The 13,479-nt window shown below is 37.6% G+C and overlaps 1 protein-coding gene across 1 annotated transcript; it reads left to right on the forward strand.

The window, feature by feature from the left end:
• Positions 1 to 379: 379 nt before the first annotated feature.
• mrps10 (mitochondrial ribosomal protein S10) lies at positions 380 to 10,438 on the forward strand. Its single transcript, XM_059985773.1, has 7 exons — positions 380 to 473; positions 1,196 to 1,254; positions 1,623 to 1,695; positions 4,455 to 4,594; positions 7,248 to 7,356; positions 10,033 to 10,122; positions 10,213 to 10,438. The coding sequence occupies exons 1-7, from the start codon at positions 426 to 428 to the stop codon at positions 10,294 to 10,296; spliced, it is 603 nt and encodes a 200-aa protein (XP_059841756.1). The 5' UTR covers positions 380 to 425; the 3' UTR covers positions 10,297 to 10,438.
• Positions 10,439 to 13,479: the final 3,041 nt, after the last annotated feature.

The raw sequence follows: 13,479 nt of genomic DNA on the forward strand, positions 1-13,479 counted from the left end.
TAGAGAGGGTCTCCACTGTCCTTGGTTGAATACTTCCAACTCTGGAGTTGATGCCCCAGACAGTGTGCACCTCCTACCCTGCGTTTCCTTCCCACGGACATCCACCTGCCTCTTTCTTTCTGGTCTGGAGTCTTAACCCGTGGCTCTCTTGCGATGCACGCTAATCTCCCTAAAAAGTATGTTTGAAAATAGAAGGCTGCATATGATATGGTATCCTTGTCTTTATTATTACTCCCGATGCAGTCTAACCTGGATTTCATAAAGCTGCAATGAAGGTGTTGTAATTAGTTTCTGTGAGAGAGATGGGCTCGATGAAGGCGAACCGCTCGCACTGTGTACGAAGTTCATAAACTGGCCCCTTACTCCTGATTGGGCACCCTCCATTACCCGGAAGCACTGCTGCTTTTCCGCACTCCGAGACCGGGATGGCGGTCTGCAGGACTACGTGTGGTGTGTTCAGGCGCCTTTTTAGGGTAAAGTCTCGTCGTTTTGTACTCGGGTTTGTCATGGTCGGAGACTCAGAGCCCCGACGCTCGAGCTGCGTTGAATGAGACAGACCAGTGTGTCTGCGGTGCTGGACCCCTTCGTCCTCTTTACTTGACCATGCAGACCTCGCTCTAAACAAGTTTCTCCCGTTTTCGATCTTCAATTAACTGCTTTTTCATTATTTCCCCTCATTCCATAACGCCCTCCAGTTGCCAAAAACAGTTTGCCTCCTTTCCAGTTTGCCCCCTTGCTTCATAATTCTAAATTACTGGAATTAATCAAATTCCGTGACAGTTCCCTCTATTCATTCTTTCTCGTATTTACTGCTGGGCTCTACAAATGGACTTCCTGCATAAAACACGAAATATGTGATCTTGCATTTCTATTTTTTTCTGTTCTGAGCATCTCTCCATTTCATTTCGTTTGCATCTGTCGATTTAAAAAAAAAATCCTGTAGGCAATTTTTCTTTACCAAATGTTCACTTTTTTTTTCTTTCCTCTCAAATATAATTTTCTCCGTGGAAATGGTATCATTTGAGAGGTGTTTAACTTACCAGGCAGAACTAATACAACATATCTGTAAATGTTTACAGTATTTTAAACAGTGGTGTGTGTCCAAAACAAATCCCTCAATGTTAACTATTTAATTTGAACAGTAAAATTAAATGTGTTTGAATGACAAAATTATTTTACTCGTATTGGCTTTCAGGTTGATGGCGTTCCACTTTTGAATTATACTGCCAATAATATGCTAACAGTATGCCTATGGTAAGTTTAAAGGTTTTAGATAATTAGATTTCTTTAACTTATTGGGATGAAATAATTATTAAGGCAGATATAAAGTGATAATACAAAATGTTTAAAGAGAAGGTAGTTCCCCTGATATCTGGGCCAACAGTTAATCTCAACCAATAGTAACAATACATTGGTCATTTATCTTACATAATGTTCCTAGGATTTACTTGCCAGTTTTGTGTTACATTTACTATGCAACAACGAGTTTCATACATAATTTATGATTATTTTGAGATGACTAGGAACACGATGAAAGGTTCTATATAAAGATGACTTTAAAAGAAGTCTTGAAATTTAGCTTTTGCAAAATTGTGATGCTGTTTAATATATTTTTGTTACAGTAGGAAAAGGTTACTGCCAATTTTTGCATCAAGAATTCATTGGGGATCTTCACACTATTCCACAGCTCCATCGGTAAGGATTCCCACACTTTTTGTTAGTGTTTTGGATGCTCTTTTTAAGGATCCGTGCTATATATTTTAAGTACTGATTTGCTGTGAAAACTCGAGTTACTTTTCAAATTCAGAGTCAGAATCAGGTTTAATCCCATTGGCATATATCATGAAATTTACTGTTATGCGATACATAAAACTGTAAATTACAGTAAGTACGTATTTACACACACGCTAAATAAGCAGTGCAAAAGGCGAGAAGAAATGTAGTGAGGTAGTGTTCATGGGTTCAGTGTCCATTCAGATTTCTGATGGCAGAGAAGCTGATCATTGAGTGTGTGCCTTCAGACTCCTGTACCTCCTCCCTGGTCGTAGCAATGAGAAGAGGGCATGCCCTGGGTGATGATGGATGTGGCCTTTTTCAGGTATCACTCCTTGAAGATGTCCTGGAGATGCTAGTGCCCATGATGGAATTAACTCCTTGCGGCTTATTTTGATCCTGTGCACTGCATTCCCCCCCATACCAGACGGTGATACAGCCATTTAGAATGATCTGTAAAAATGTGCGAGTGTCTTTTGGTGATGTACCAAATCTCCTCCAAATGAAATATAGCTGCTGTACTTACTGTAATGCTTCAGTCTTTGGAACTGCATCAAAATGTTAGCCCCACCATAGATCCTCCAAGATGTTGACACCCAGGAACTTTAAGTTGCTTACCCTTTCCACTTCTGATCCCTTGATGAGGACTGGTGTGAGTGTTCCCTCGTCTTCTCCTTTCTGAAGAGGGCACAGCCTTAGAACAGAGGGATGTTCATTTAGAATGGAGATGAGGAATTTCTGTAGCCAGAGAGTGGTGAATCTGGTCTTCATTGCCACAGGCTGGGTATATTTAAGGCAGAGGTTAATAGGTTCTTGATTAGTCAGGGCATGAAGGCTGTGGGGAGACGGCAGGTGATTGGAGCTGACATGGAATTAGATCAGCCATGATGAAATGGTGGAGCAGACTCAATGGGTCAGATGGCCTGATTTTGCTCCTATGTCTTATGGTCAGTGTTAAGTCCACAATCAATTCTTTGGTCTTACTGACATTGAGTGCAAGGTTGCTCCTGTGACAGCTTTATCAGCAGTTCGGTGGTTTTGTTAATGTGGGACAAAACTAGAATAAACCCAGCTGCACTTTTAAAGAACGTTGTATAATTTATTTTTTGTATTTTGAGAAACAAAATTAATTGGGTATCCTCTAGAAAACGCCAAATTATTTTTGCATAAGATATTTGAAGTAACATTTTAGCTGATTCCTATCTATATGTAACAAGGAAACAAGTCTTAGTTCTATCCTGTGTTTACCATAAACGTGAGCAAATACTCAAATACTTACTGTTCCGATATTCCTAATATACCCATACAATCTAATTTAAATGCTAATTCTCAACCCTGAATGAAAATTCCATAACCTCAACTTGTTGAAAAGAAGTTTTCTCTTGCCCTCTATTCTACTTGTCTAGCATTTCATCTCATCAACAGCCTCTTGTTTCTTTGCTTAGCATTTCTGAAGCCTGTCAGCTTTTACTTTTCATTTTTGCATAATTTTAAATACCTATTATATTACATCAAAATTCATTATTTTAACAAACATCTTTTAAAAATCTTTGCATTTTTATTTCACCTTTCTAGACTGCGACAGCACAATAAATTTCCAATGCATCCCTCTTACACCCACTCCCTACTTCTATATTTGCTTTTGTTTAAAGCTTAGTAATGCATGGAGCTCTCTGATAGATATTTGTTGAGGTCATATTTAATATTATCATAAGGTTAAGTTTTTAAAAATATAATGAAAGATTGCAAATAAGTTAAGACTTTATTTTGCTGTGAATTTCTGCCACAGAGTTCTCCTGCTAAAAAAGAGTATTTCTAGAAAAAAAGCATCACTTGAAAGTTGTTGCCAGTGAATTTCATGTAATGCTTTTTATGCCACCATCCTATATTAGTAATTTTCCTTTGCAATATCCTAATTTGATATTCGTTGCAAGTGTCAACCACTTCCTCTAAATTAATATCCAGTTTACAAGCAGACTCATTTAAATGAAAGATTTCAAAAGCTGACTGGAAGTCTTAAAAAAAAATGTAATCATATGCAGAAAAAATAATCTTTATTTTCAAATATTATTTAATCAATGTTTCAATACTTGAGTTTACTTAAACTAATTTGGATATTGTTACTTAGAAATAGCATACAGTTATATAACATTAGGAACAACAGGAATAATTCAACAAGTTAATCTAATTTCCCCAATATTAAAAAAAATCCACAGAACAGTTACCCCAGGGCAGTATATCATTTAGCATTGGATAGTGTATCAGTGGGCTATGTTAACTCTTTGGTTTGGCCTTGGCCTTCTCTTATGAACTATCTACACCTGCAGTCAATACTGTTACAAGCTGGTAATCAGAATCATGTTTCTCTGTTGAAGTTTTTTCCACCATCTTCAAATCCACATCACCACCTCAGTTAGTTTGCTGAAACTGATGAGGGATCACAACTTGTACCTTGGTCTGTGCAAAATAAATGACCTTATTGTAGACAAAATAAAATGAGATATTTCATGAGATGCTTTTTGACAGAAATGACAGAGGTACTCTACCATTCTCCCTACTAAGTCATGCTAAATAAAAATTGTTAGGTATTAGTTTATTTGCCTGCTTTGGAATTTGACATTACCTTTTAGAATCTGTCTGAAATAACTTATTATAATTTTTTTGATTTAATGTTCATTTAGATAATAGTAACAGATGACCCTGATACACTTTACAAGAAGATCTCTGTGTTGGTAAAAGGCCACGATAAATTGGTACTGGATAGCTATGAATATTTTGCCACACTTGCAGCTAAAGAGTTGAACATCACTGTTGACAAAGTGTAAGTTTTTAATTGTTCCTTAGAACACCTTTGTTATGATGCTCTAGACTTATACTAAGTGTAATCCAAATTCTTTTCCTTCAAATGCAGTTCAATAATGGGACAAGAAAAATGACATGTACTCTATCAGCTCTACAAATTTAATTGAGTGAACTTCCCTCACCATGTCTCAAATAGTTGAAGTGTTATACATAAATTATGGTGGGGAGTAAAAACACTTGGTTTTCAGTCAATCCATGTTTTCACTGAAACAAAGCCACATTCCCCTACCACTACTGTGCAATTGTTCATACTCATAAAACTTCATTTTGCAAATTTTCTGATATTCAAGATGCACTGGTATCACTTTTCAGCCTCAGGACTCAAGTTTTCGGTCCTCGAACCAAAAAAATGTAGAATCATTGTTACACAGCACTCAATTTTTTGATTTGTGTCAGGAGGAACCCTCCATGGAAGTTCTCCAGTCTACATCTTACTTCAGGCAAATCTTACCTCCAGTACCATCTTCAAAATCACCATCTACACTACCATTAGATGAATCACCAAGAGTCAGCTTACTGGAGTGAGATAGGACACCTTTTCGAGTGGTGCTGCAAAACAATCTCTTGTTCAGTGTCAATAAAACTAAGGAGCTCGTTGTCCACTTCAGAAAGGGGCAGAAGGGCAAACCTGCACTAGTCTACATTTGGGGGGTCGGCGATGGAGAAAGCCAGCAGCCCTGGCTGTTAACATATCACCTGGCCCTTTGTGAGCCCAGTACATAAATGCAATTACAAGGAAAAATGTTCCAGCATCTTTACATTCTTAGGAGGTTTGGCTTGTCATTGGAGACTCTTAATAAACTTCTAGATGTACTGTTGACAATATCCTGACTGGTTGCATTGTGGTCTGTTATGGCAATTCAAATGTATAGGAACATAAGAAGCTGCAGAGAGTAGTGGAGTATGCCGACACAAAACAAGCATTTCCTTCCCCGCCATGTCTTCTTTTCACTGCTATCATTTGTAACAGAGCCTGATGAGTCACACCACCGGGTTCAAGAACAGCTACTTCCCTTTGACCATTTTGTTCTTGAGCTAACCAGCAGGACAAGTGAGCATTGCACTAAAATAGACTTCATGGTTCAAGTTCTGTTTACTCTTGTAAAAATTGTGTATAATTTGTTTTTCTTGTGAACGCTGAGAGTCTGCAAAGGACTGCATTTAGCCAGCTCCATCATTGGCACAACCTTCCCCACTGTTTAAGATATCGTTAAGAGGCAGTGCCTCAAGAAGGCAGCATTCATCAGCGAAGGACCTTCACCATCCAGGACATGCCCTCTTCTCATTTCTAACTTCAGGATGAGGTACAGGAGCCTGGGGACACGAGATTCAGCAGCCACTGAAAATCTTGACCAACATGCACATAAAGCTGGAGGAACTGATGGAAGGTCTTGGCCTGAAACACTTCTGTTCCGTCGATGCTGTCTGACTTGAGTTCCTCCAGACTGTTGAGTCTGTTGCTCAATAACGCAGAAGTAGCTCCTTCCCCTCTGCCATCGGATTTCTGAATGCTTCATGAATCGAGAAATACTAACCAGCTCGTTATTTTTTTTTCTTTGCACTATTCATCTATGATGTATCTTATCGGAATTGTCTTTGCATTGCATTGCTGCTGCAAAAACAATTATCACATCAGACAAGATGGTGATAATAAACCTGATGCTGCTGCTGGAAGTTATTTTACTGGAACCTGTGCATATATACATGTACTTGATGTGGCAATTGACTCAATTTTGAATTTGCTATCAGGGTATCCAAGGTACTGTACTCTTTGACAAGGCCAACCTTATTTTCTTTCAACCTTAGTAGTACAAATGCCAAACTTTTAAATTCTAGAAAACTGTTCTTTTCCTTAATTCTTTTAAGACTCACTTTAACATCTTTTATCATTGTCAGTAAGTTTTTAAAAAAAAAAGAGATAAAATGTGGTTAATATTCTCCCGAGTTACCTTGGAATTTAAGGTCGTTAAACTAATGCAAGCAAAGTGCTTGCTTCCATTGGGAGGAAGGCAACTGATACTTGGATCACTGACAGAAAAAGCAATATTCCCATGACTTCATTACAGAAATATTATCTGCCATATATTTATCCCAAAATATATAGTTGCTTTTTACTTGGTGCCAGCTAAATTCTGTCACTGATGAAGGGTCTTGGCCCAAAACATCGACTGTTTACTCTCTTCCATAAATGCTGCCTAACCTGCTGAGTTCCTGCAGCATCTTGTGTGCGTTGCTTTGGATTTCCAGCATCTGCAGACTTTCTCGTGTTTGTGAAATCTCGTCACTGCAGTGATTCAAACAGACAAAATTCAAGTGTGACTCGTAAGAGAGAACTTCTGTAGGATTGAGCAAAACTCTTGTCAGGATTTACCAGATTGATGAAAACATTGTAGAAAGTGTATTTGTAATTATGCTCCATGGATTCCATAAAACATGGGACAATGTTTTTATGTACAACTTTTAGTTCTCCTCATCTGCAATATTTATTCTTTCTACAATATTACAAATCATGATTTTTTTGAATATTACAATGTAGCTGATAGAATGCACTTGTAAGGTCGATGTAACTAAATATAATTTAACATAACATTTGCATCTACTTTTATTTAAAGGTATGAACCTCCAAAGAAAGTTGATAGATTGACACTTCTCAAATCTGTTCACATTTTCAAGAAACACAGAGTTCAATATGAGATGAGGACACACTACAGATGTATAGAGGTAAGTAAGTAAAAGGCAAAATGGCTAGTCATAACATAGTAAATACTTTACGATAAATACTCAGCTGATGGATGAAAATATTTAAAGTTAAAATTATTTTTGTTACTGCTTTACATTCTGTTTTTACAATACTTGTTCCATTATCTAATTGGCACAGATTTTGCTTTACTGTTTCAAAATTTTGAATAGTCAGCCATGATTCTATTAAATGGCACAGGTGACATCAAGGGCCAAATAGTCTGCTTCTACTCATTGATGTAACTGATGTTATATCTGTTGGGAAAGCTCTTTATTTTTCATTCTTTACCCTCATGTTTGATACTATTTTCATAATGTTCCCATGGTCTCTAGATTATTATATCAATTCCTGCTATTGTTTGGAAGTATTCTGACCAGAGCATTTTTTTTTTGTTTTATGATTCAGTAGAATTTGATTATCTCAGGATTTCAAAATCCCTTTCGTTCATTATCTGGCTCAGGTGATAGTTGCTGTACTCCCTTTAAATTTATTGTTGGAACGTTTACCTAATAAATGTTGTGTGCTGTCTTTAAAAAAGGAGGAATCTTGCACTTTGCCTATCCTTTCTAGGTACCTGCTCATTAGGTATGATCACTTCATTAAAGCCCTGCCTATGATAATTCAGTAGCACAGAGACTCCTCAGTTCAACCACAGCTCTAGCCACTCAATGAGGTCAGTCATGAGCTGCAGTTTGACACACTTCCTACAGGTATGGTCACCATCTCAACATCGCCAAAACTACAACTGAAAGCATTAGAATTTGTACCCAAAACAGAGCATTTCTTCTTCATCAACAGTCACTTTCACTTGGGCTGCTCTATTCAAATGTTCTTCTCCATTTGCTAGGACTGTCAGGACCAAAATACAGATAAGCCTGATCTTAATTCCTTTTAAATCTTCTTTCCAGGATTGCTAGGACAGTTAGGGACAAAAGGCAAAAGTAATGTAGGAAAAAGCCCTGGCACCCTATGTTTAATGACCCTGGACAAAATAAAAACGTTGCTTCCTCAATTTTCTTTATGATAAGCCACTAGACCACTTGAACACAAATGTAGTTTCAAACTTTTTCTATCATGTAGGAATTTGGAGAAACAAGAAATCAACATTTTTTTGAATATACTGCATTTAATTCTGTAATGCTGTTGATGCTTTGCAGCAGTTCAACAAGCTACAAATATTTTGTTGATGATTTTTATTTGTACTCAGTATCTGAGGCTTCTCGTGTAAGTGCCCAACAATAATCAGCCACAATGTCCTGTTGAAATCTTTCATCATGCTCGTCACTGATTTACAGGGAAGCTGTCTAAACAGGAATGCAGAAAATGAATCCTTAGTGACATGTTCCACTTCATGGTGTTGTATGCTTGAAGCACGTCAACCTTCTGCACGTAGTTTGGTGCACTGTAGTTGCCAAAAAAAATTTCAAAATATCCTTGAATGCCTTCCATGTGATTTTTCTCCAGTCCCACGAGAAGAATTGCCTGTCACTGATGACCTGTTTGACTTGTGGACAAACAAAAATGCCTCCTTAATCTTGGCATCAGTTATTTTGACTTGACTTACGATTTGAAATAATAAATATAAGCAATTTTTAAAAAATGGTGCATGATACGGAAATTTCATGGTTATTTCCATGATCAGCAGCCCAAAACCCAGAAGATACACCCAAAAGTATTGAGGAAGCAAATACTTGGGAGTCCAGTGTAATCAGAATTTACGGTATTTCTTAATGAACCTAATAAATATTATGAATAATATTTCCTCCTTGCAAGTAGTCTTTTGATTGACAAAATCACTGGTACACATAATAGCCTTGTTCAGAAATGGATGTGAGTATTTTCTCAGCAGTTATATGTCAATAACTTTAACATAAGACATGAAAAAGTTTTTAAAATTAACTTGGGGTAAAGAAATAATTAAGTACTTTGAAAGTTTACCTTTGGGAGTCCATTCCTGTCTCTGTATTCACTATTCTAGAAATCCAGTGAAATTTTTTGATAAACATAGATTGATGAAGGAGAAATTGAGGTTGCACTTGGCACATCTTGGGTTCAATCCCGACTTTCAGTTACGCAGTCTTTGTGGATTTTGTGGTTTCCTCCCACGTTCCGAAGTCGTACAGACATAACTGGTCGCTGTAAATTGCTGCTCTTTTGTCACCGGCTAATACAATATGGTGGGCAACGAAGGAAAGGTGGGGAATCAGTGTGAATAGGAGCTTGATGGTTGGCATGGACTCAGTGAACCAAAGTGCATGTTTACCTGCAGTATGACTGAGTAAGTAGGTGTTTGTAAGGATCTTTGAGGATAAACTTTACGTAAGAAAACAGTACTGGGAAAAATAGAGGAACCTGAAATAAAAGGCCTGGAGAATACTGTACACCAATTGTCTTTCATTTGGGTATATTGTATAAAAATGGTGGGATTAAAATATCTAAAGAGTATCAAATTTAGAAGTGAAGAGTATATTAAGATTCCTGGCTGCTGAAATTTAAAGCAAGTTGTAGAAGTTCACTTTGGGAGGAAACAAACAACAGTGTGCACAGGTAGATGGAATCTATCCATGACCAAAAGTATTTATAAGTAGTTCAGTAACTGGTTAACAAAGAGAATGGAACTGGATTCTGGATTAATTTTTATTCTTCGTCTTTGCCAGCTCAAACATTTGACTGGAAGCACTGCTGAGGTATATCTGGAATATATCCAGCGCAATCTTCCTGAAGGAGTCGCAATGGAGGTGACCAAGGTCAGTCTTGTATTGATAATGGGGTTTCCACTATTTTTCTCATTTGTTTCTCAGAAGTCTGTAAATCTTTAAATGTCTTTGCTTTTTCAGACAATGTTAGAAAAGGTACCTCACCATCTTCAAGAACCTGTTTGGAAGACAGACCCTCCAAAAGATGAAGGAAAATCAGTTTGATATAACCAATGGAAATATGTATGAAACTTTATTTAATGAGCTATTACAATACAAAATAATAAAGTTCATTTATCAAAGTGATATATCTTCAAGTTGCATTATCTAGGCTGCAATGTTAAATAATAAAGGTAACATTCTTGAATTTCTCTGTTTGTTAAGACTACAAGACAGAAGGAAAGGATTTAGCAGCTAAACAAAGATGCTTACCCATATGTAATTTCCACAATGGCAAGCCATTTGAAGCTATATTCTAACCAATTAAGTAAATTTCCATGCATTCACTGTTCCACTCAGGGGAACAAGGCAGAAATTTGAATCTAACAAAACAAAGCCAATATGAAATGATCATCTCCACCCACTAGTAAGAGAAGGGGGCTTAGAGTAACATTTCAGATGAAGTACAGCATACCACTACTAAACTAATCACAGTTCCCAAGCTGGAAATAGTGCGTAAAAATATTTTCAAACTGCATGAAAGTAGAGTTCATGATTCGTTACGTTAGAGATCTTCAACCTCACGAGATGTCTAGACATGATGCACAAGTAGTAGTTCATTCAAGATTTAAATGTGCATGAAGCAACAAAAAGCAATATTAACAATTTTGGAGTCCAAGGAGTTATAGGAATATACAGTATGGCTTGAAACATCTTTTCCAAATATTGTTGGTAGTCTAAACTAAATTTCTTTTGGCATCTTTACTATTTGCTGCTCTTTTTATCATCTCATTTTTTTATTTGTATCCCACAATAAAAATTTTAATAAATGATTTTATACGCACCCATCACTTGGCAGTCCACAATCATCTTTGGCCCCATCTTTGTGGTGGAGGTGACAGCACCAATCCAGGTCTATTTGTGAAAGTTGTGTAAATGTACCTAAAAGAAAAAGCACAATTTTTCTTTGTTTTCAATTAACTTCAACTATAATGTTAATAATTTTAAAAATCAGCAACAGTATTTGCCAAGTCATTTGAAATAGTTACATATATATTTTTTAGACTTCCAGAAATCCACTCAATACTTATTGTATGTGGAGTGTTTGATGGTTCTGGGCTTTAGAGGAATAAAGGTGGGGGAGGATCTCTCTGAAATCTACCGAATGTTAAAAGGCCTAGACAGAGTGGACGTGGAGATGACGTTTCCCATGATGGGGAGTTCTAGGACCAGATGGCATTGCCTCAGAATAAAGGGATGTCACAGTACATTTATTATCAAAGTATGTATACTATATACAACCTTGAGATTTGTCTGCTTACAGGCTCCCAAAAAAAACACAAAGAATCACAATAGAACCAATTAAAAAAGAGAAGACCTGTCAAACACCCAATGTGCAGGAAAAACAATCATGCAAGTAATAACATTCAGAACTGAAGTTCACGAAAGTGAGGCCTCAGTTCAGTGAAGAGACAAAAACTTTGTCCATTTGGAACGGAAATGAGGAATTTTTTTAGCCAGAGGGTGGTGAATCTGGAATTCTTTGCCACAGACAGCTGTAGAGGCCAGGTCATTGGATGTATTTAAGGTGGAAGTTGACAGGTTCGTTGGAGAGAAGGCAATAGAATGGGATTGAGAGGGAAATGGATCAACTATGATGAAATGGCTGAGCACACTCAATGGGCTGAATGGCCTAATTCTGCTCTATGTCCGATGGTCTAACACAAGTAACTGGGACTAGCAGGGAAGATGATGTGATTGGCATGGACCAATTTTAAAATATTAAAAATACACCTTTTCCCTGCTCAATCTTTTATCCACAAAATTATTCATCTAAAAACTCCTGTTGTCTTGATCAAAAGATATTTAATAAAACGGAGGTGACTTTCACTTTTAAGTGTGCCTTCTGGAGATAACAATGATAAATATGGCATTATATTTCCTGAATTATTTTGACATGCCCAATAGAAAGCGCAAACTTAATATTAACCTTCATGTCAAGGTGATTGGTGTTTGAAGAAGAGCTTACGAAAGGTTCAGAAAACTAGGTAATGAAAGATCTAGAAGATTATAAGGCCAGCAGGAAGGAGTTTAAGAATGAAATTAGGAGAGTGAGGAGGGGCCATGAGAAGGCCTTGGTGGACAGGATTAAGGAAAACCCCAAGGAATTCTACAAGTATGTGAAGAGAGAGGATAACGTGTGAGTGAATAGGACCAATCAAATGTGACAGTGGAAAAGTGTGTATGGAACTGATGGGGATAGCTGAGGTACTTAATGAATACTTTGCTTAAGTATTCACTACAGAAAAGGACCTTGTGGATTGTAGGGATGCCTTACAGCAAACTGAAAAGCTTGAGCATGTAGATATTAAGGAAGAGGATGTGCTGGAACTTCTGGAAAGCATCAAGTTGGATAAGTCACTGGGACCAAATGAGATGTACCCCAGGCTACTGTGGGAGGTGAGGGAGGGGACTGCTGACTATCTGGCGATCATCTTTGCATCATCAATAAGGATGGGAGAGGTTCCAGATGATTGGACGGTTGCGGATGTTATTCTCTTATTGAAGAAAGGGAGTAGAGATGCCCAGGAAATTATAGACCAGTGAATCTTACTTCAGTGGTTGGTAAGTTGATGGAGAAGATACCAAGAGGCAGGATTTATGAACATTCGGAGAGGGATAATACAATTAGGAACAGTCAGCATTGGCTTTGTGAAAGGCAGGTCGTGCCTTACAAGCCTGATTGAATTTTTTGAGGATGTGACTAAACACAATGATGAAGGTAAAGCAGAAGATGTAGTGTATATGGATTTCAGCAAGGCACTTGATAAGGTAGCCTATGCAAGGCTTATTGAGAAAGTAAGGCAGCATGCATGTGGATAGTGTGGAGGGCTGTCAAAGGTTACAGCGGGACACTGATAGGATGAAAAACTGGGCTGAGAAGTGACAGATGGAGTTCAACCCAGATAAGTGTGAGGTGGTTCACTTTGGTAGGTCAAATGTGATGACAAAATATAGCATTAATGGTAAGACTCTTGAAGGATCAGAGAGATCTTCGGGTTCAAGTCCATTGGACACTTAAAGCTGCTGTGCAGGTTGACTGTGGTTAAGAAGGCATAGGGTTTACTGGCCATCATCAATCATGGGATTGAATTTGGGAGTTGAGAGGTAATGTTGCAGCTATATTGGACCCTGGTCAGACCCCACTTGGAGTACTGTGCTCAGTTCTGGTCGCCTCACTACAGGAAA

Source organism: Hypanus sabinus, chromosome 12 (assembly GCF_030144855.1).
Source record: "Hypanus sabinus isolate sHypSab1 chromosome 12, sHypSab1.hap1, whole genome shotgun sequence".
Lineage (NCBI taxonomy): Eukaryota > Metazoa > Chordata > Chondrichthyes > Myliobatiformes > Dasyatidae > Hypanus > Hypanus sabinus.